This window comes from Hoplias malabaricus, chromosome 16, assembly GCF_029633855.1.
Source record: "Hoplias malabaricus isolate fHopMal1 chromosome 16, fHopMal1.hap1, whole genome shotgun sequence".
Lineage (NCBI taxonomy): Eukaryota > Metazoa > Chordata > Actinopteri > Characiformes > Erythrinidae > Hoplias > Hoplias malabaricus.
The window spans coordinates 16476173-16501436 of NC_089815.1; the positions used below are offsets into that span (position 1 = coordinate 16476173).

Here is a 25264-nt window from a genome sequence, read left to right on the forward strand (position 1 = left end):
AGTTTGATATATTTCTTGTCAGTGTGTAGATTCACGGTTTCCCACTTAAGCACGCCTTGGTTCTTCATGCAATAACACTACATTTTTTTTGCATTTGTAATTTGTCTAAACTACTTCTATGAATGCTATCTATAGACTAACTTCATGTCACTTGTGTTGGCATTAAAATGTGTTTAAATGCCTAAAACTAAAGTGATAATCATTTGTTCCTTTATTTACTGAAAATTCAAAGTAACTCTAGAAATATATTAAAATATTTAATCATATTTTTCCATTGCTTAAGTGTGTGACTATGAAATCCCTAGATAGGTAGCCTTCCGATAAAGTGTTACCTTATTTAAAAAAAAAAAAAAAAAAAAAAAAAAAAAAAAAAAAAAAAATATATATATATATATATATATATATATATATATATATATATATATATATATATATATATATATATATATATATATATATTTTACCTTTACATGTGTATAATTACTTGACAGGAAGTTGTACATATGGGAAAATAAAGTCTGAATCTTTAATCAGTGCTTATTGTTCACATTGACTGCACATTATTCCATATGTCAAAGTTCAGTCAAGCACAACAAAACTAACAAACACAACAATATGCAACCTTTCCACAATGCAAGAAGCCCAAAGCACACGGCCGTAAGGGAAACGCAAGCATATGAATGGCCTGAGGGCACATAGGTGACACTATGAGAGGAGGGCATATGTATGTAAAATGCTCCTTACATTCAGGAAGCCCACCTGTCCAGCTTGCTGACCACTGTCAGGGCAGACAAGTTGGACAAACTCCTTGAGCGTCTCCTGCGGGTGATAGCGGATGGCGGGGTGGGAGAAGTAGGAGCCAGGCTGCTGGATGATTGGCGACGTCGGGAAATGAAGACTTGACGGCGTGGCGTGAGGACTCGCTGGAGAGAGAGAGAGAGAGAGAGAGAGAGAGAGAGAGAAATTAGAAAGGTGTGAGGGTGCAAAAAGGGTAGATCCACGAGGGTAAAGTGGACTTAATTTTTTTAAAAATTGTGATGCATTTAATTTACCTGATTCAGATGTGTAGAGTAGTTTCCACTTGAATCAAATATATATATATATATATATATATATGTTTCTGGGAAATTAGATTAAAATATATGATCCATAATTATATAAGTCTAAATAACTTTATATTTATTAACACTGGGAGTGATCTCCCAAACTTCCCAACCTGGCGTTTTTGGAGAGAGATAGAAGGCTCTGTTCAAATATATCCTATATTTTGCCACTCTTTAGCATACTAACATTCTGCAGCAATTGTGTTGATGAAATATACTTTATTCATGTGGAAAATTGTACACATTCGAATCATATAAACTCAGTACAGCTCCTTTTTTCCATGAGGTCGGGTTGCAAAATGCACACACTATGGAAAAGTGAGACAACAGAACGACTAGGATACATGCAGATGGTGAAACACACACTGAGGAGATGCACTTTTGCAGCCTAACTGGTTGTACACCCTCTCTCCACACACACAAACACACAGATGTGAGGTGACACAGTGAGCGGCTGCTGTCATACACAAACACGGATCAATATTTGAACACCCTGTTGAGCCAGTGGCGCACACACACAAACACAGTGCAGCTTTGTACTTTTGCATGCACAGAAGCCCTTCACGCACCTGCTCATAACAATGACAACACGCTCCACGCAACAACATCATTTATGTCAACAGTACTCAAAATATCAACACTGCTAATTCAACTCAGGGAAGCAGTGGCACATATCAGCAGAGCCCCAGGGAACGCTAACTGAGTGAACTGAGCAAAATACTGGAAGACAACAAAGATAAATACTTGATAAATTCTTGATAAATCACCTTGAATTGTCTGTTTATTAACCCTTTCTTACCTTGTACTGCTACAAGTGCTGTAAACAGAAGCAAGAGCTGTCACTAAGAACCATCTATAGCAATTACTCCATCAATCTGAAGAACCCCTTCATGATGCAAAGAACTCTTGAATTCATGAATTGTACCATTGCTAATAAGGCACCACTCAGAAAAGTGTTCTAAACCACCAAAAGGGGCTCTTCTATTGCTACAATGTCAAGATTGCTACAAAAGAAGAACAATTTTTGGTGCCATATAGAACGCTTTTCATAAAGGTGTTATATAAAACCATCTTTAGCACATTCTCCATTTATCTGAAGAACCCCTTCACATCGCAAAGAACCTTTTAACATTTTCTTTACTAATGAACCCTTGCAGAGCCATTATTTTTAACTGTGTACTATAATACAATAAACGTAATAAACGTTTTAAAGGTAACTTCTTAACATTTCTGCATAATACAACTGCTGAGATTAAAAGAAAGCAATTTTGAGTGGTCTGAAATAAAACAGTGCACTTTATAGTTCTTTTGCTAGTCTGACTCTCTTTGCAAAGGTGGTGTAGAGTAGGAGGAGGAGTCAGCCAGGGGTCACAAAGGCAAAACTCGAGGGCAAAACTGTTCATTCATTCATTGTGTGTAACTGCTTATTCATTTCGCAGTGGGTTTGGAGCCCACCCAGTATCACTGGGCACAAGGCAGAAACACAACCTGGACAGGGTGCCAGTCACACTCACACTCACAACTAATGCATACTGTCGAGTGGCCAATCAACCTACCAACGTGTGTATTTGGTATGTGAGAGAAAACCCACACAGACACAGGGAGAACACACCAAACTCCTCAGATACAATGACCCGAGGCGGGGTTCAAACCCTCAACCCCATGACCCTGGAGTTTTTATTATGACAGCGACACAACAGGCAGTGCCATGCTGGACAAAGTAGTACATCAGCGAAACATTTTGCAGGCTTCACGCAGCATTCATAAATATTCTGTATTATAGGTTTTTGTGAACAATTGTAACGCAGCAAAAGTCTTTTCATATACAAACAAAAATAAAAGAGGTAGAATTCCCATTTAATGGGCCACACTATATAAAGTTACTTTAGTAATCAAGACCTCTGAGTTATTGAAGCAATTTACTGAAAATGAGCCAGCACACCTTTAAAAACTCACTGTGGTGGAAAAAAAGCATGTCCGAGGACTTAAAGTATGTGTTTTCCTGTCTGAAATGAATCATTACTGACTCAGAATGTGCATTTGAATAGATTTTTACACTTTATTGAGTAAACACAACAACCGTAAACCAAACTACATGGTACTGAAGTGTTATGGAGGGCCGACATTGATGACCCAGTGTGCTCCCACACCTTTCGTGGCTGGAGCTCTGAGGAGACTGACAGGTCTTTAATGGATCGAGGCTTATCAAGTATTTAATTGTAACCGGCACAATCTAATTAGGCGGCTCTTAATAGAGGTAATATTCGGTTATTGGTTATTAGTATAATGCCCGGGACGTGCACAGCGCTGCCTCTTTAAGCCTGTGATGTATTGCAGCTGAGTTAATAAGACTCCACACTCTCTCCTTCCACAGTCTCTCTCTCTCTCTCTCTCTCTTGCAGTGGAGATGGTAAGCTGATACTACATAAACATTGTTAAAGCCACAGCTCCCTGCTGCAGTAATTCACTTAGCTTTGGCCTTGATTTATGGTTCTGTCAATAGAGGGTGACTGGAAACTCTGGGTGCTTGGGCTGAGATGTAGCCATTGTATTTACAGTAATAATAGAATGGATTGGTTTTTTCCCTGCCCTTCTTCGTGTTGGGTGACGCTGCGTTTCGTTCCTTCGTTCTGTTATTTTTTGCTTGTGATGACGTCCTTTTGAGCAAAAGGCAGGACTGTGAACTTTAAGAGTAAGGTGGGATAGAAGAGACAGGAAGGGTTGCAAACATACACACACACACACACACACACACACACTCTCAGCCATCCTTTCCTCTATTGAATTAATCCTGCGTGCTGAGGCAACACTGCAGTGGCTGCTGCTGGAGACACACACTGACTGACCCCTAGTGAGACACACCCTTTCGCAGGGCTGAGTCAGACTCACACCAATTCACCATCCTAAAGCAACACAGAGTACAATAAATCCAAGACCACCTTTCAGCTCTTTATTCCCTTGTCAAAATGGTTATAAAAAATTTTATTGATATTTGCAGTCTGCAAATCTGCAAGGAAAAAAATAGGTAAGGATATTTTTCTATATGCTTAGTCCTAGAAGTTGTTTGCATATTTTGCTTGCAATCCTAAACATATTTAATGTCTGGGATGTTCAGTGCATTATTCGGAGAACACAAAGGAAAAGCACCTGTCGTTCTAAACAGGTTCCTTTATACAGGGTGAGAAAAGTTCAGTGTTGTTGGATCTTTGTGATATTTTGACTAATGCCGAGCTGCACACATTTTGTTAAGACCCCAAGGAACTGTGTTAACTTGTAGAAAAGGGGTATAATATTAATTCATGCATTCATTCATTTTCTGTAACTGGCTTATCCTGTTCAGGATGGGAGTGCGTCCAGAGCTTACCACTGAGCGTAAAGCAGAAACACACTCTGAATGGGGTGCAACTCCATCACAGGGCATCACATGTTCACACATTCACACACATTAAACGTCACAAAAAATGGACATTACTCAATAGCCAGCCAACAGGGCTATAACATTTACATGGTGTTTACCTCATAGTGAAAGTTTTGTGGTTATCCAAAAAAGGCCTATTTACTTTGAGTTTGATTTTTACGGACAAAAAAAAAAACATCATGTTTTTGAAACCAAACACAGGTGTATTAATGGTGTCTTTCACGCCAAGTCAGAAACAAGTCAGATTTTAACAGTGTCAATTTTTCAATTAGAACCTGTTCCATAGATGCAGACGAAACATACGAGCAGCAAAATAGCAGTGGAACAGCTTGTCTCGTTCGAAGCAGAACTCAAAAGCTTAAAGGACAAGCAAAACTCTGACTTTAAAAATGTTTAAAAAATGTTAAAGAAAACATAATCCTTTTTAATTAGAGGGGCAACAGATATAATCAGAGCCTTAAAATCCCCTAATTACTCATGGAAATACTTTTGGAACAGCCCACTATACAGCTTTGGTTCCTGAATGAAGTGCTGGGACTCCCAGTGTTGTTCATTAGAATAAGGTGAACCCAGTTTGTGTGTCATTTAGTTGCAGTGCTTAAAATAAATTAATAAATTCTTCATTGCTCCTACACAAAGAATGCATTTCTGCTTCCTTTTCCAGTGTCTTCCTGCGATTTCAGAGTGTTGAGGCAAAAAATGCATCTGTCTTGGTGTGAACGATCCACTTCATAAAAAAATAGCATATATATATATATATATAACATATTTTTCTTTGAATTTCCCTTTATGCCTAACATTTAACCTGTTCATAAATATCTCATGACAAATAAAAAACTTGGACGTAATGGCCAATTTGACTGCAAAGGAATCAAATGAAGGATGGCGTCTGACTTTGGCAGTAGTGTATATACAAACCAGGAACTAACACCCAGATTCTCATTTAAAAACTCTATTTATTCCACGGTATTAGGACAGAGACAAAGTACGAGGGATCAAACCAGGCCAGAATGCCGTGAGGCTGCATTAAGTAGTTCTTTTTTTCACTGGATCTCAATCCATAATCCATCCGTACACTTAATGAAAAAACGGAGCAGCATATGGTTCCCGCTCCATTATTCTAAGAAGTGGGTCCAATTGGCACCGGTGCGTTTATCTGGAGGCAACATGTCCAGACTGGATCGCTTCACAGCCTTTTCTCTGGGCCAAACAAAACAATTCATCATATCGTTCACCTTTCTAAGGTTAGACTCCTAACTGTTCGGTAATTTAAATGTTACTGGACAGAACTCTGAACATTCTCAGATGTTTTAAACACGCAAAAATATATTCACTTTACTCCTGGCTAGCTTACCAGCTAATTCCAAGCCAAGGCCAAATGCTCCAAAAGACCTTTGGTGTCAATTATGCAAATGATTTTATCAATTAGTACACCTAAGAAACACTTTTCCCCCATGCATTCAAAGTCCATGCATTCTACATGTTCTGAATTACTCAAATGGATTGCTCACTTGTTATATTCTTTTTTTTTTACTTGATGGACATTTAGATGAAACAATATGAATAAAACAATGTTGATGTTTTATATCGTCAAAGAGGCCAGGCATAGCTCCACAGATCTGGTCCACAGGCTCTGAATGAAGCTGACGAGAAGTAAAAGGGGAAACCCCCATCCTCCATACTGAAAAGACTGTGAGAGTGCAGACATGAGAAAGGGGCTGGGAGGGATAAGGCTAATACCAGAACACACAGCTACAAGAGGGATAATAAAGCCTGGGAGACAAGCAGCGTGTCTTAACTGCAGACAACAGGAGAGCAGGGGGGATGCCCCAGGAGAGAAAACTGAGGCTAGAGCTTCAATTTCCCTGCCTTTCAGCTTCTACTGACCAGCAGGACGCTCTTCAGGAGCGTGGCGCCACCGTGTACGAGGGGCTCTACTGTAGCATCAAACGACAGGCCGAGGAGAGAGAGAGAGGGAGAGAGATACTGTAGCTTCTGGTATTTGTGTATCTCAGGGCTGTATGTTGTTTCTTGTAGGCACCATGGTTATAGCCAAGCCATGTCCTTACAATCTATCACTTTCTCTCATGTAACTTCCCCAAAAAGAATCAGAATGGCAGCGAGTAAACTGTTGCTCTACAAAGGATTCTAGAAATCTTCATTTTTATTTTCACAACTAGAACACAATTATAAAACAACAGCTACATTTTAGACCTTGAATAGATCAATAGAATTAAGAACATGTGCTCATCCTATTTTAATTGTATTTACAGACTTTTTAAAATTGTCATAATAACCATGTTTTTAATCTGTGTTGTGTGGATGACTGAAATAATGACATGTTAAATCTCACTGTAGAATTGTAGAATACTATAGAATAAGCAACAGAACTGTGGACTCTCAAACAAGCCCCTACTATGTGTTTAATCACAATATAATCAATACCTTTGAAAACAGGTTTTTGGAAAGTCTATGTTTAGAGTTAATTTAAACAAAACAAACAAAAGAAAAAACATTAATGACATTCTAACTGCTCTCACAGTTTATTCTGAATATAAGGTTGTGTAATACTGTGGGCTTACAGATTTTTACGTAGGTAAAATATACAAGAAGTTCAAGAAATATCAGACTACCTCAGATGTGGCAGAAAAGCCTCAGACTCCAGAGAGTTAATGGATTAAGAAATACACATATTGCCTCTCAAGGTACCATAAAACATTTACTGGACAGGGAGTAATCAGTTAGTATTTGCATTAACACTTAAGATCCCAGGCTTATTACATTTTAAAGATAATTATTCAGTAACTCCACAGACTACAACGCAAGCTCATCTTAAACTGTAGAAATGTAAAATGTTGGAAGCTCAAGATGGTTCAAAGAGATTTCTAAATTCTGCCCCTTTTCTCTCTCACTTACAGTCAACCTCGCTCTCTCTCTCTTCTGGGTGGCCCTGTAGTGAATCTGAGGGGGGTCCTGCTTGACCCATATCTGAGAGAGTAAATATGAGAATGATAATGGCGCTCTGAATGAAGGCGGAGCTCTAGCAGCTGTGGCCGAGAGCGGCTTCCTCTGTAGCCATTGTGGCGGCACCCGCGCACCGACCAGAGAGAAAGAGGCTCCAGATTAGTTCCACTTTACAAATCGCGTTGGTTCACTGATCTTTCTTTTCTCTTTTTTTTTCTGCTAGACTTTCTTTCTTCCCCACTTTCCCCCTTTTTGCTGCCAACTATTCTTGAAGAAGATATACAATACCGGCGGTGGATTATTGAAATAATAACCAAGGTGATAAAAAAGAGAAAAGATCCCTTTATTTCATCACTGCATTAGCAACAGGTCACTCACTGGGGGTTTCTGAATAAATTCAAAGAGGAGGGGACAGCTAGTGTTACAAAGTCACACAAGGATAGCTGACAAAAAGGGGAGATTAAGATGGTTTTAAATATTTTGTGATGAATTTAGGAAAGGTAGGCACTGAGGGGGGTGGAGTTTTGAAAAACTGATGTTGGAGCTAAGCTAGGCTAGCTACACTGGGCACATCAATCTGACTAATTTTCCTTCTAATGACTCTGCAGATTGGAGGAGATTGCTTTGCTTCAGAATTCTATGTTTAAGTACATATTTAAGGACCTATTAGATATTTTAAAAAGAAAACATCTGCTTTTACACAGATTAAATCTAGCACAACCCTGTGACCCAACACATGTCACTGTTAGTGTAAAATATGCATGCGTCCAAGAGTTCAAAATCTGACAGGAGAAGGCTATCTTTTACTTAAAATTTAAGCCTCTCACGGGGCTTTCCGGTTTATCACAGTCCTTTTAGGTCAACATGTCGGTGAATATGAAGTACTTAATCTCTGGACTTAACTCCAGTATTTATTCAGCAGATGGACAGCATTGATGGGAGCTGTTAAGGTTCTCTTAAGACTGTGAGAGCTGAGGGTTTGCCAACATCAAGCTAAAGCATCTCATTTTATTTTAAGAAACATCGTATTCACCGGTAATGGAGAGAAAAATCATCTATGCTGAATGTTTCAAAATGTTTCATGTCCGAATGAATATATCTGCCATAAGACATCAGAAATGAATGGTGGCCATGGGTAAAAAAAAAACTGCAGTAAATATTAGATAAACAAAGCAAACATGCAGCTAAATTTCAATACAGTAAACATGAGCATGAGGATTTTTTTTTTACTTTTACAGAGTTCATGCAGATAGAGCAGGATGTGTGTAGAGGAGGTACAGCAGTGTGTGTCAGCTCCTGTGGTAAAAGCTGCTCTTATCTACTTATCACACCCAGTGACAATTCAACCTCATCCTAGAAACACATTGAAGTGCTGACCTCATCCAGAATGAATATGAGTAACATGAGTAATATGAAACACATCTAAATGAAAGCTAAAATATCATAGTCAGATATCTGATTATAAAGCTTGATTTTCAGTTTCAGAAATTTAGAAATGAAGATTCAGTTTTAGAATTTTTTTCTATTAATTTTTTCCACTAATTCTTCATTTGACTTTCCTTTCCCTCATGCAATTTGATTATCATATATCATACATCCTTAAAAAGATCTCCATTAACATATTTGCAAGATATGTACAAGGTACATACGGTGTCTTTCCTTAGCAGCTTGTCAATATGTTAGTGTCTCTTTGAAGGGTGACACCTTAGGGACATTTTCTTAGGAGACTAGAAATAACTGTTACATTTTTATTTTTATACCACATTTACTTACATTTGTGTATGAGTAAATAAAAAATATACTTTTCTTGTGCTAACCCTATTCTTAACCTTTGGAAACATTTTTCCAGTTTTGAAAAATATATTGTGGAACTTTTTTGGGGGAAGCAACAAAACCCAGCAACAAAAAACCTTTACAACTACCTTAAAAAAAGTCCTGAGAATACACAAACACACACACACTCAGAGTGCGCACAGACAATGTCCTTGATGTATGTGACCAAGACGCACAAAATATGCAAAAAGAGCATTGTTAAGCTAGAATTAGAAAAGTGTTTCCCATTCTGTATCTCTCTCCTCATTTTGCTCCCAAACCACACACACACACACACAAAAGCAAACACAGAGCTTCCCAGCCGGAGCAGACCAGCCCTGCTTGTGCACTGAACCTGCCTCAGAGGAGAGAGTCCCCCCGCATGTTTAATCTGAAATGACCGGAGGGGGTACACATTAGGGTGAAAAGGTGTGGGAGGGGGCAGAAGGAGGAGGAAATAGACGTGCTTGCTTTGGGTGGGTTTAGGGGCTCTGGAAAGGGGCTTTAGGGTGGTGCTGGCAGGGTTTAGGTTTGGGGGGGTGGGGGGGGGACCTCACCTCTGGGTCCTGTAATGACTGGCCGATGGTGGTGTGTGAATGCCGTTCGGGGGGAGTTGGTCTGCGAAGGCACGGGGCTGCTGAAACCAGACTTCTCTGACTTCTTTAATGTGGTGGGCGATGGCATTCCTGGCAAGAATGATCGATAAGCGCAGTTTTAATAAGGCAAATGGCATGAAGACACAGGCTGGCGCACAGGTCAGAGAGCGGTAGATAGATATATATATGTATATGTGAGTGTGTGTGGGACGGAAGGTAACCTTGTGAGAGCTTACAGCACTAAATGAGTTGGGCACATGATCACATTAGCAATAAGATAAAAGTGTGATTTCTTTAACATATATAGATTTGTAATGTCCTGTATCAAATGTGTTTGCAAATATATTTATGCTTGCTGAGACTCTGTCAACTCCTGTAACTGAATCCTGGTTAGACTTTAACCACATGCATTTACTAACTGTTAATAAAATATCTCTCAGGGTAACTAAACAGATATCTGACTGATATCCGCTAGACAGTATATGTTTACAGAGGTCTTCAGATCCAGATCTTGGATCCAGGTTCCAGTTTGGGGTTTCAAATTGCTCACCTGGTATGACACTATACCTGGCCAGTCTAGTACATCAGTTGGAGCTATAGTGCCATTTTAAAATTCTGGCCTGGAACCTGGAAACAAGGTCTAGATTTGAAGACATCTGGATGTAATATCGTCCCTGTCCAAAGTAAAACACATCTCCAAAAATGTAACTTTATAGGAGAATGTACAACTTTTAATGGAAGTCAGTGTAAAAAGATTTTATTCCTAATCATTTTTGAGAAATAAAGGACAGCTGCTGTGTTCCAATTGATGCAGTAAACTAAAAATCGTCAGAAATGGACAGTTGAATATATGCAAATAAACAATCAACTGCCTGTGTTGGTAATTGTTTCCACTTTTCCCCCTGTTTTGGAATATGGCTATGAAAATGAATGGTAGTAATTGTCTCAGTAAGTGCATCCACATAGCTCTTTTTATGAGGGTGAGAAAATCAGAGGCAAAACTATAGTCACATCTGTCAATCATCAATGCCAGATAGCTATTGTGTTGATATGTACAGGATGAAAGCTCCAGTACCTGCCCTATTAACTAGCAAGCACTGAGCTTACAGCTGTGTCTCATGAACCTTTGTCTCTAATTTTGATCTGTACACAGTACTCAATGAGCGCAACACAATACCTCCTTCACTTCCTATTTGGCTAAAGGCCTCATATCAGAATATGATTGGTGGATTCAGAGAAAGCATTTGCCATGTACACCATTCTACTGCTTTCGGCTGAACTTGGCACCTACAGCATTTCTTAGAGGGAGTATCAAAAATGAAGCATTAAGCGTCCTGTACAACAAAAACTGCAACCAAATTTATCTGTTATTAAAAACAACTGGAAATAAGAGTCATGCTATACTAAGCAGTTTGAGTGATCTGATTTATATTTAATACATATTGAGTCATTTTGCACCTGCATTTTACACGTTATGCATACAATCCTATCTAAGTAGCATCTTCATGTTCAAGAAGCAGAAACGACTGTGTGAGCAAGTTGTTAGTGTTGTTAGGCAAAGATGATGTCTTTTTGTTTGTCTTAGCGGATATTTTAAAATGACTTCTGTTGAATATTTCACATGAATCTGTATTGTTTCTTGAGTGATGACAAATGTAAAGGTAGGTTTAGTTATTAGCCATGAAATGATGCTAACAAACACAGGCAAATAAAATAATAATTAAAAAAAAAGTGTAGTGGTCAATTGATTTCTCCTACATTTGTGCAGACTGTGAATCGATGGAAAAAGAGTGAGAGATGGAAGAATGTGAACAAATGAACATCAAATGGCATCAAAGCACATTCATGTGGTTGTTACGTTGCAGTGGGTAATACTGCTGCCCTCCACATTGCAGACCACACTTAGACTTGCTGCCTGCGCAACCATGATGCACAGCACCAATAAGATTCCAGCCACATCCACCTGATTCACTTTGGATAGAGGCTTCTGCCAAAAGCCATAAACGTAAATGTAGCATTCCCAACCCCAACAGCCACTGTGGCTTGGCAGGGGTTAATGGAGGCAGCAGTTTAGATGCTGTTTCATAAGAGCTGGCTCAAAATGAGCCAAGTTAGTTATTGCGTGCATGATGTTAGTTCACTTTTCTAATTGCTTTAATCCATTCTCCTCCTTGTTTCTCATTCTGGGAATCAATATGGACAGAAATGAGGAGAAGTTACTTAGTGATTTAAAAATAATTTTAAATCAAGCCATATCAAATTATGTTACAGTGGTTACTAGTGAGCAGTGTGAGCATATTAGTTTCCTCAGCATTAAATGCATAAGATGAAGTGAGATGAGATTATACATATATTATATGAGATTTTTGATATATATATATATATATATATATATATATATATATATATATATATATATATATACACACACACACACACACACAAACTTCTTCTTTTGGCTGCTCCCTTCTGTCAGGGGTCGCCACAGAGGATCAACCGCACTATTGAACTGGCACAGTTTTTTTGCCAGATGCCCTTCCTGACAAAACCCTCCCTATTTATCTGGGCTTTGGGAACGGCACTGCAATGCTATGCAATCCATTGACTAGGTACACACAGTCACACTTGTGGACAATGTTCTGATTCGCCAATCCTAACAATGTGTGTTTTTGGACCATCGGAGGAAACTGGAGCACCTGGAGGAAACCTATGCGGAGACTAGGAGAACACACCAAACTCCTCACAGACATTCACCCGGAGCAGGACTCGATTCCACAACCTCCAGGTCCCTATGACTGTGACACTACCTGTTGCACCACCCTGCCAGCCATATATATATATATATATATATAAATATAATTAGAATAATAATAAAAAAAGCAGAACAGGTTAAATGTCTCTATCTACTGTCCATTCAGAACTATGTTGGCCTTAAGAATAAGTTCATATGGACACCAGCACATGAGTTTATTGGCACAATTTAATCATCACTGGATAAAGCTGTCATAATGGATTTAGCCCCCTTGCCCACGCTTTCCCACCTGGCCACAGAAAATATCAGGACATTCTAAAGGAATATGTTCCACACACATTGCTCAGATCAGCAGCCCACACAGATTTGTTCAAAACACAAGAAAACATTTCTCGAGGTCTATAGGGGAACATTTTGTAATATATATCACTTTTGAAGCGCAAAAATCTTCTTTAAAATGTACTCTGAAACTCTATTAAAACAAACAAAGCAAATCAAATTTATTTGTATAGAGCTTTTTACAGCTTTTGTCACCTAGCAGTGTTACAAAAATCCAGCAATAGGACAAAAGCTCAACAAAATAAATACAAAAAACCTGGGTAAACAAGCCAAAGCTGACAATGACAAGGAAGTACTCCCTCAGAGCTGGAGGAGAAGGAGGGCTATGGGTCCTATGTGTGTGTATGTCACCCAGAGCAGGACTCGAACCCACAACCCCAGGACCCTGGAGCTGTGTGACAGTGACACTACCTGCTGTGCCACCGTACTGTTCAATATAAAAAATCCCAAAAAGATATCTCCCTACTCGCCCAATCATTCTCTCTTTCACACACATCCACATCCAGACACACACACACACACACATTCTCTGTGATTGCCTAACCACCTCACAGGATCAATTCCTATGGTCACAATGACAGTCCCAGTAGATAAAATGGAAACTGTGACAGCAAGGTCCAAAATATACACGCACACACACACACAGCCACATGTGGAGTATCGCACTCAACGCCACAGGCTCAGCCAAACAGGCACAATCAGGGGTATGTGCAGGTCAGGGAGATGATGAGTAAGAGACTGAATAAGCAGAGGGTAGAAAGTGAAGAGAAAGAGAGAGTGTGTTAGAGAGAGAGAGAGAGAGAGAGAGAGAGAGAGAGATTGGATGAGCAAGAAACATGTGGATTTAATCACTGCTGCACATAGTGAGGATCACTGAATATGCACACATTTCTCATACACACACCATCACTCTCCTCACACACACACACATATATAGATGAGTGATCCTGAGATTCCAAGCTAGAGAGGATCAAAGAAGCAGAATGGCTCTGAGGTTACTTGAGCTAACCACAGCATCTATTCATCACATTTACTCACACAGGGAAAGAGCAATGCCCAGCTCTTATCTAAGACATACGCACGCACACACGCATGCACACACACACAAACACAGATTCAATCCCAGCCATAATGTTCCTTCATATTTATAGACCAATAGCATGGTTTCTCAGTGCTGTTCACTTGTTAAGAATTTCTAATATTTTTTAGATTAATTGGATACTTGAATAAAAGTATAATTCACAATCAGTCCTGTTTTATTATTACTCTGGTTCAGTCTGATTTTGTTCTGGTTCATATCTGAATTTTGTGACTATAAAAACAAAAGGAATGCATTTTCCATTGTGACAGAAAACATAATAAACAGAAAAACTGAATCTGAATCTGGACAATGTGACGTAAATGTGCTGGGATTCTTAAGGTGGCAGATTTAAAGTATTTAAAGGAGTTCTGCCTTTCAGAAAAACCAAAAGAAAAAAGTTCTGTAACTAAATATGCCTTGTAAATACAGCTTACCGAAAAAACGGAATAAAAGTGATACAAGTATGTGAGACTGGAGCTGGGCACATGTAAAGAGACACAGGACTAAGACCAACCAGGCAATAAAATAAATAAATAAATAAATAAATAAAATAAAAGAGAACACACACTGAGCTCTTGAGGAGTTCCATGAGCATGTGAACTTGTTTGAGTATATGTGAGTGTTAGTGAGTGTGTGTGTATGTGCTTTGAAGGAGGCCTGAAGTCTGCAAGTGAGTAATGAACACTTGAAGAGGTTCTGTCAGTTGGAATCAAAGCTTGGCCTCACTCAGCACTTTCTCTTCCGAGCTGTTATTACGCACCCGGCACTGGGCCTGGCCTGTTCCGCTCCTCCTTTCCCCTTTCTCCTTCTCTCCCTCTCTTTTCTCTCCTTCTCCCCTGGCTGACAAATTGACAGTGCCTGTGCGAGTGATTGTGGATTGTGGATCGAGCGTGTCTCTCTCAGCCGCTGTCCAGCGTTACTGTCCTCCAGAACATGAGCTTGTCCGGCACATCAATCAGTGCTGGGTAGACTGCAGTAGCTTCCACACGCACGCACACACACACGCGCTTGCACAAGAAGGAAAATACTACAGCACCACAACCCTCTCTGATACCATGACTCACATTCAATTACTCATATTTAATAATTAACAATGTTAGGCCTTGAAATTGCAGGTGTATTATGTGATTATTAATCTTAGAGTCCTATTTCAGAAGAACATTACTACAGTAACATTTCAAGTTTACTCCCCAGTCCATCTTGAAATTTACCTGCAGCAAATCAGTCCATTCTGAAATGTATGGCTGTAATGTAACAAACAAAATAATATATCAAGTATGACTTCCCTTTCAGTTCAGTTCAAACATTTATGTTAAAGTGTTCAATTCTGTTTATTCATACATTCATTGTCTGTAACCGCTTATAGAGTTCAGTGTGTCCAGAGACTACCCAGAATCAATGGACATAAGGCAGGAACACACACTGCAGGGGGTGCCATTCCTTCGCAGGGCAACACACACTCACTCCTTAGGGCATTTTTTGAGCAGCCAATCCACCTTCCAACGTGTGTCATTGGACCATGGGAGGAAACTGGAGCACCTGCAGGAAACCCACACAGACACGGCGAGAACACACCTCACAGACAGTCACCGAGAGTGGGGCTTGAACCTACAACCCCAAGTCCCTGGAGCTGTGTGACAACGACACTACCTGTGGCACACCTGTGCCACCCTCAATACTGTTTAATTATAAGGAATAAAGAGAAGGCTGTAAATGTTGAAAGAAATACGCCATGCTTGTTTTACAACTATAAATATATGTTAGCCAGAAAAACACAGAGAAAAATAAATAAACAATAAAAAAGCTGAAAACATATGAAAAAATATATCTTCACTTATCTTATGGTTATCTTATTCTTTAGCAATGACTATATATTATTCACTACATCCAACATGTAAAGGGAGTCTAAAAGGTTAACTTGGTGGGAAATGAATCTCCATCAATTTTAATATTCAGTCTGCAACAATAATAATAATAATACGTTTCTTGATTTGTTTTTTTAGGTTTCAGCTTGTTACAGAATCTACAGAATTTGGAGAATAAACCTGGAGATTTTCATCCACAGGTAAGGATAATAAGAATAAGACAAATATATGTGTGTGTGTGTGTGTGTATGAGAGAGAGAGAGAGAGAGACAGAGAGAGAGAGAGACATAAGAAATAAAGTGATAGAAAGAGCGATAGAGAAAAAGTGAGTGTGAGAGAGAGAGAGAGAGAGAGAGTGAGAGAGAGAGAGCGAGAGAGAGAGAGAGAGAGAGAGAAGTGCAAAGTGTTTGCTGACTCTGAGCTATTCGAAACATGACCATCGTCATTTTAGAGGCCTATGGTCAGTCCATCACCTGACACCAGTCACTCCAGCTATGATGGGCATGCTGCTGCTGGGATCAGGTTTTCATAAGGCCAGGCTAATTTTAACAGACTGCCATTGCCTGCAACGGTCACCAAATACAGATAAAGATCAAACAAACATTAACACACACCTCAAATCAGACAGACAATGCCCTCACAAAGACACTGTCCAAACAACTGGACACCGGGCACTGAACAAGATGGCAATTTGAGGAGTCCTGACTATTCCCTCAATTATTCTCCTCTCCCTCTATTTATGTTTAAGTCTTAGAAGTCATAGTTATGGCCAGCAATAACAAGTAAAAATCTGGTATGTTTTAATATGACATCATCATTGCAACAAATGGAGTATATGTGCCAAAAGTGCAGATACTAAATTTTCAGTGAGTACCACATTTATGTTTCATAATGAAGGGGCAGATATTTCATTAAACAGATTTGTTATTATATCTTTTCACAGGTTCTCATTGAACAAACTTTTTTTGTGTACACAACAAATATCAACATGTCATTGAAAAACGCAGTTTCAAATGCAGTGGCTGGATGAAAAACGAATCATGCACAAATACAGATCGCAAGGGTTGTTACCAGGCTGGAGGAATGGACTATTTTCCACAGTCACAGTTACTACTTTTTTTTTTTTCTGGGGATGTGGGAAGGAGGTGGGCAAGAATCACTGGGACGATATATAAATAAACATACATATATATGTATAAATATGTGTATATATATATACATAAACACACACTCAAACAGAAAAAAACAAACACCAACATCAAACTGGACACCACAACCAGGCTAGACTCCGTGGGATGGGGGATATGGGAGGTATGGGGTGAAGGATGGAGTTGGGGTGAAAACAGTGACATAGCATTACCTTGTCTTGAGATGAACGAACTAGCTAGTGAGCCGCGAAGTTTATATCCAGCTTTGAAAGACAAGGGAAAAAAACAAGAGGGAGAAAAAAGAAAAAGAAAACAAAGGCAGGGTGAATAGAAGAGCAGAGCGGGTGTTAGCTTAGCATCTAAGCTTTTCATGTTAGACATGGTCTCCTCCAGAGTGGTCAAAGCCTGGATACCAATGCTCAGATCACAAATAAAAAAACACAGCGAGAGAGAGAGAGAGAGAGAGATCTAATTTATGATTCCAAACGTCTTACAATACTTAACCAAACACACATTGACAATTATGCACACACTGTAAAAATAAAAATCAGATTTCGTAGCGCTTAGGATTCTTGGCTTATTTTGGCCATTTTTTAATACTTCTGATTTTGCCTTTATATGCAATACTGAAGATAAACTATGTACACACAGACACAAACAGACCTCCCGCAGTTAATGTATTGAACTTGTAGTAAATAGTGAAATAGATTCCAACATTTTTCTCTAGTTTATTAAAATGAATGCTGATGATTAAGCAACACAGAAACTCCAAAAGTCACTTACGTTTCTGTGTCCAAGACAGAACGTAAAGCTGAATACATGAATATAAATTATAATCTCCTTGTTATTTACAATTTAGGCACACTTTGAATTTCTAGAGTCAGAGGGTGTAATCCATCTGCTGCTCTGCATACACGGTTAGCACACCTTTAGCTTGTTCTTCAAATGTTAGGGCACCAACAGGACCACCTCAGGGCAGGTCATTCTCAGTACTTTACAGCTAGTAGGAGGACCTTTACAGCTAGTAGGAGCAGGTATGTTGCATATTTGATTAAATGCTTTATATAGCCGAAACATTAAAACCATTTCCTTGTTTCTATTATTGTCCATTTTATCAGGTTCACACTGTACTTCTGCAATTACAGACTGCAGTCCAATGATTGCACTTCATATTTCTTAGCCCCCTTCAGTGTTGGAAGAAGAATAGACTGCTAACCAAAAATGAACAGCCATACAGACATACAGTTACCACTATATCTATTAGGCAGACCAACAAGGAAGGTTTGTCCAACAGAGTGGAGAGTGAGTAGGCAAAGTGTTTAATAACTCCAGGACTGCTGTGTTTCATCCACTCATATCAAGGCAAAACACATTAACACCCCACTGCCACATTAGTGTCAATGCAGTGCTACAAGGTGGAGCTGAGAAAATGAACAATAAGTCATCTTAAAGTTATGGCTGATCATTGTAGAAAACGGTATTCATATAATTATCATACTAAGTTTAAATTATTTATTTGTGTAATTTATGGTTCCAGAGTACCGGTTACACCGATTAAGCATCTGGATCATGAAATCATAAATTCACTTCCTGGTTTTATTTCAGCTTTCCATGATCAGAAATGTAAAAGCCCACATTCCACATTTTTTTAATGTTTTTTTTTTTTCTTAAGAGAGCTCAGACTATTTATTTTGTAGATGTCACTAGGTGGGATGCTGAATTCAATAATTTATTTGGCATTTTGCTAGTTGCAAGCTGACCTTACTTTTTATTTTTACAGTGTACACATGTAAACTGTGTGTGTACAAACATGCACATATGGTCTCTCTCTCTCACACACACACAAACACACTCAAATAAATGCACTGTGTTCAGTTATATTAGGCTTCTGCTCTGCCACACAAAACAATGCATTTATTTGATTCAAATATGGAAATATTTTCCATGTGAATAAAATATATTACATCAACCCACTTATTGCCAAATGTAAGCAAACTGAAAGACTGTTGATGTAATGTGATTCATTTTATGTGGAAATTGTGTGGTTAAGTAAATTCAGCACATTAAAAAAAGTCTCTCTAAGAAAACATGCCTACTACTAATATGAGTGTTTGTTCTCTGTTCATCTCTGCCTTTCCCCACAATCTCTTTCTCTTTTACTGGCAGTAACTAATACCAGTGTCCCCTCTTTGCATATGGCAATACATCTGATCATATGAGCAAAGTTAAAGAAAAGGCAGAAACTAACACTAACTGAGTCAAAGAAAAAAAGAGTAAATACTGAGTTTCCACTAAATCATCCAAATGATATATTCAAGGTTGTTTATATAATAAAAAACACCAGCATAAAAGCCAGGCTGGGATGATATTTCATACTAATCCTGCTTTCAGCTATATTTGCATGTGCATCAAATTAAAATGGAGCAAGCTCAGAGAGAGAAACATGAAAAGATCTGCCAGCTAATGTCAAATAATGCATTTAGGAGAACGAGAAGGAGTTAAAGAAAGACAGAAAAAGAAAGAAAGATATTACAGTTTACAAGAGTATTAGAGAGCAAAAATGAGACAGAAAAAAAGAAAAAAGAAAGAAACTAAGAATGAGAGAGAAAGAGCAGAAAAAGAAAAAACTAAAAAACACTCAGGGTTAGAGAAACCAAGAAATTAAAAGAAAGTGTAAAAGAAACAAAGCCGGAGACATACACATATGAAAGATAGATGAAACAGAGAGAGAGAGAGAGAGAGAGAGAGAGAGAGAGAGAGAATAAAGAGAGAGAGAATTGTGGAGGTTAGCTATGCTGGTTGAGTGACTGCAGAATTTAAGGTCAGTGTCGAGGCTGAAGGCTGGGCTCTAAGCTTTATTGAGTTTGGCCTTGTCTGTTAGCAGAATCTAGGATACTCCGGGACAACAACGATGTCCTCTAGAGCTCTGCAGAGGATGGGAGTGCCTAATTTATGACTAATAATATTAGAAATAACTTTTTAAACTTCTAATTTATATATATATATATATATGTATGTATATATACAGAGAGCAAGAGAGAGAGAGAGAAAGAGAGATCAGATTTATAATCACTTAACTAGAAGCACTGCAGCAGACTCCATAGAAGATCACATACACACACATACACACACGTTTCTGGACTGATCAGTAACCACATGCCTGACAAACAACACACATACACACACAGACAGATGATGACTGCTACCGTGCGTTTACACTAGCAGGTGACAAAGCAACAAGCGTCCAGTCATTTCCTATGGAAGTGCGTGATTTGTAGCTGCGATTCAGCGACACAGCGTCAAGTGACAAATCAAGTTGAGATTTTCTCAACTTTATGCAAATGAGTTATGACACGGTGAAGGGACATTCTAAACGATTGGCTTCAAGACATTCTGATCAATCTGAACGCACACACACCTGCAACAACGCGAGTGGCCTCGACACACCCACAAGAGACAAACTTGGGGTGCCGTAAGCGACTTGTCACCTGCTAGTGTGAATATATGATTAAGCATTGTATGGGTGTAAAGATAAATGTGATAAATAACTCTAGAGCCTAAATGACCTAGCTGTGCTCTATGAACAAATTTGCTCTTTTGTTGGTTTTACATTTTACAGAAAGTTGGCAAAAATTTTACTGAATTCCATGAAAAACTGAAATGAAAATGAAATTCATGAAAAGTCATCTGTTAGCTGATGTAGTAAAGCTGGACACTTAGTGTTCTTTTCAAAACATGCTGAGCTGTCCAGTGATGCTGTGTAAGCAGCAGTTCAAAGAGGATAAGTGGTTTGATTGGGTAAGTCCTAACATCTAAATAGAAGTGCTGATGACTAATATCGGAAAAATACTTAAACTATTATCTTAAATAAAACGCTCAGATCATAAGATGGACATTGTTCTTGTTGCTCAGAGAAAATGTAGCACGTAGAAATATCAACAATGAATTTGCAATCATGGAAACTTATGGAGCCCTGTAGGGGTCACTAATGAGGAAAAAATGTGAAGTGGAATATCTGTACCCACGGTTCTGTAATCCGTAATCACAGATTATGAATAATTTTGTAAAATTTTGCTTGACTGAGGGTACAATTTACAAATCCAAGGGTTCACTTGGCTAAACTGAAGGTAGAGTTTACAAATCTATGGCTACATTTTATAAAATTAGTGTACGGATTACTAAACTGTGGGTGCATTTCTTTTTTCTCATTAGTGACCCCTACTGGACACCGTACCAACTTTAGCTTGATCACATAATAAATCAACACAACCAACGTACACTAACATCTTGCATTTTTCAGATGCTTTACATGCATTAAATCTAATTAAAATGAACTAAACTTACAACAAAAATGTATTATAAGTAATTAACCTATAATAAATAAAATTAATTATAATAAGTTATTATATATGAAATACACATAAATCACACACATTACGAAGAGCAGCAATAAAAGCATAACCAGCAATAAAAAAGACATATAATCTCTTTCACTTAAAAACTAAATGTCTTGAATATAGAGTTATATAAATGTACCTAGTTAGAAATTGTTGTAGGTTTTGCTTTGTTACGTTTGGCTGTTAGGTATTTTATTATTTGAAAATTAGAAATACAAAATTTCATGGTTGAAAATTGAGGAGAAGTCATAAAACTTTTTGGTAGCTTTATAACCTTCCATTCAATTTTTTCTTTGCTGTGTGCAACACAATATAATTCTTAAGTTTCTGTTTTCAGTGTTCTGTAAAGTTTCTCCAGTCTAGCTACAAAAGAAAAAAACCCTGTTAGAAAGGATCATGGAAACACTGTGTATAGATGAAGATTTTTAAAAATTAATGCATTGAAAATTTCACCCATCCAAAATAAAAATAAAAAAATGAAGTAGATTCCAACATAAAAAATAAACTATCCCAATATAACAAGTTTTCACCCTCAAACAACATAAAGCACACAACAAATAGACACAGTACCTCAAACATTTATAGCATATGTCCATCTCCTCTCACTTGTCAACCATTCATTCATGCTGAGTCTATGTCTGTGTCTATGATTATGTGAATGTGGTCTTTGCATTTGCCACGTGTCAGTCAAGTGTGAGGCAGAGGAAACCGCACCAGTAGGACCTCTGAAGAATCAGGCAACCTTTCTAACCTCTCTACATCCCAGTCAATTGCCATTAAGCTATTTATTTGACATTAGATATTTCTAATGGGATTAGGTTGATAGTCCAAGAACAATGGCTGAATTGTATACATATTAATAGATAAAATATGATTCCTAAAAATTGTGCAAAAACCGTGTAAAACCAAATTCTAAGACTGAAAGTGTATCTCTCAGGATTCTTATAAAAAACAAAAAAGAATGGAAGCTGTGGCGGGTAACGACTAGAAACATTAAAATCTGAAATTGTTCATATTACATTTAGTTGTAACTTAAGGAGCATTTTGACTGGAAATCAATGTTGGGTAACATCTGACGTTTTCACAGTACTGTATTTATGTATGTATGTCTGTAAACGTGAAGGCGTGTAAATCTAAACTAATGTAACCTAAGTGTGTGTGTGTGTGTGTGAATATATATATATATATATATGTATGTGTGTGCGTGCAGAGGAAATGGCAAAATTAGAAGCTTGGCAGGCTACGTGTGATGTGTGTGTGTGTGTGTGTGTGTGAGAGAGAGAGAGAGAGAGAGTTTACCTGGCTCTACTTCGTGCCAGCTGCTGGCTTGGCTGCCGCTGCCTGGTGATCGTCCCTGGCTGGGGTAGTAAGACTCCTCCCCTGGACTGTCCACCTCTTCCTCCATACACTTAATACGCTTTGCAGAACTGCGGAGAAAGAGGGGGAAGGAAGCAGAGATGGATGAGATTTACAGTTGTGAATGTCTAAAGACAGAGATACTTCAGAATCACCCACATGTGCCGACTCACTTGAGAGAAATCACTCAGCTATGTTCATACGCATACAGTTTTGTTCTCATACCATGTCAGGACTTATGTATGGTCCCACAAGTAATATATATATATATACGTAGTGCTCTATTCCTCTGGTTTATGGAGCTTGTATCTTGAAAATTCATGTCTGTCACTTTTGCATATTTGGATGTGTGTCTGGTGTATAGTGTATAAGCGGTTGGCTGACATCCGCACACCCCCCCCACCACCCAACCCCCCGCGCCCCCCACACCACCCCTAGATCCAGGCTCAGCACTAATCCTCTTTAAGAGCTCTAACCCTGAAGCTAAATCGGTATCAGGGGCCTCCCCATTCTAGAGGGAGGCAGGGTGCTGAGATGGGTCATGGGGGGCACCAAGTGGGACCTTCAGAAAGCATAACAACACAGTGTAAGCTGCAGAAAAGGTGCATTTTTACATGTATTGGACTAAGCACTGATGACAATGAACTACCTTTTCTTGGGGCGATCCTATAATGCAGGTGATTACTGGTGAGATTCATCATTTTAATTCAGTACAAATCAAAAATATAAGCATTTCTTTACAGTCAGACATGCATATCTATTGAGGGACTTTTTGAAGTGTGTAGTTTTTACAGTTTAACAGAAACTACTACAATGAACTGCTATCTATAACTGGTTAAACTTGGAGCGCCCTTAAAATGATCTTGTTTCTACCTAATGCTAAGGGTATAGCACAACCTGCTAATGTGGATGCTGTTATTGTTACTCAGTGTGCCTCAGGGGTGTAAAGCTAATGTGCAATGTCTTAGTTCATGTACACTTTACACCTATCATACCCATGAGGACCTCTCCTTAAGCACTCACACACTCACCAAAATCAGCTTAATCAGTTGTCAAAAAGCAGCAAATACACACAAAGAACAGTTTGTACCAAAGGGTGTCCTGAAAATCTCTGTAGGAGTCCATACGAGAGCATGTAAGAACGCACTCACATACCCCACACTCCTCTTCCGTGGATATGGGAGGTTAATACTCCCTACAGGCCTGAGGTGGTGTGATGTTATATGTAATGTAAATGCATGTGTGAGTGACTTATTTGCCAAAATCATTGCTCTGACATTTATTTGTTAATGTAAGGTCTACTGGTGTTTTTCACTCATAATCACTTAATTACTCTCTAGCATGCAGCCACACATAGGCCCCTTGTTCCAGATGTTTTCTTTGGCAGGCCTGGCTGAAGAGGTCACTGAAGCATGTGGGTAGAAAACACACACACACATAGACAAACACCCGTGCACAAGCACACTCAAACACACACTGCACATTAAATCTACTTGTCCATACAAATATGCACAAACAAATCCCCACACATATCATCATAAATCAGTCATGCCAAATGTAAACACTACACCTTAATTACTAAATAACTGTACACCTCTTGTTTGCTAGAAATTAACATCTGTATCTAGCACAGCTACTAAGATAAGGAAGGATGCTGATAGAACATTACAATGATAGTGGTGATTTATTTACCTGGACATGACAAATACAGTGTGTTCACGAAACATAGGGGCATCATTAGATCTCAAGAAATGAAAACAGATGTAAAGCTTTCGAAAAATGTTTACCGATAAAAACAATCCCTTCACACGCACACACACAAAATCTTCAGTCTTCTGTTCAATAGGTTTAAACGTCTTTGGGATTAGCTGGATCATTCAGTCATTCCTTTTCTGTAACGACTTCTTCCCTGTTCAGGGTAATGTTGTGTCTGGAGCCTGCCCTGAATGTAAGTAACTTGGAGTAATTTATTACCATTTTGACTGGACATGACTGAAACTAAATGAAGGGTTATTTCTGATTTTTGCGGAGTACAGAATGTCCATGATTCTATACTTATGCATATCAGTGTTCTATACAGCTTTTGAATATTGAATATGAAATGAGGGCTAATCTGATTACTCAGAAGAAGCCTTAATCTAGTACCTGCACATACGTACTCATACATACGCACCACACCTGTCTATAGACCTGAGTCATGCCAAAATAGGATCTCAGTAGAACTTTTCACAGGCAGGGATGCCTGTGTGTGTGTGTGTGTGTGTGTGTGTGTCTGTGTCAGGCCTATAGGCCATTTGGGCAATGTTAGAAGAAGACTCCAGGTGGACACACATATGCTGTCGGCTCACGGAGCTCCAGCTCCTGCAGACACTCTCCAACTCTCAGCCAACACATCAATCTCTGCCTGCACTGATTAATTAAGACCCAGAGTAG

The 25264-nt window shown here is 38.7% G+C and overlaps 1 protein-coding gene across 3 annotated transcripts in view; it reads right to left on the reverse strand.

Annotated features, from left to right (window-relative positions):
* The window catches only part of nfia (nuclear factor I/A), a 179356-nt gene that overhangs the window by 23292 nt on the left and 130800 nt on the right, over positions 1–25264 (reverse strand). Inside the window, exons 6-8 of one of the 3 annotated variants that reach the window (XM_066647147.1) lie at positions 22775–22902; positions 9855–9983; positions 745–923 (exon numbers count right to left, since the gene is read on the reverse strand). In XM_066647147.1, coding sequence (XP_066503244.1) covers positions 745–923; positions 9855–9983; positions 22775–22902 — 436 coding nt within the window. Of the gene's footprint in view, positions 1–744; positions 924–9854; positions 9984–17290; positions 17342–22774; positions 22903–25264 lie in introns of all 3 variants that reach the window. The other 2 variants (XM_066647149.1, XM_066647148.1) reach the window with 2 other exon arrangements.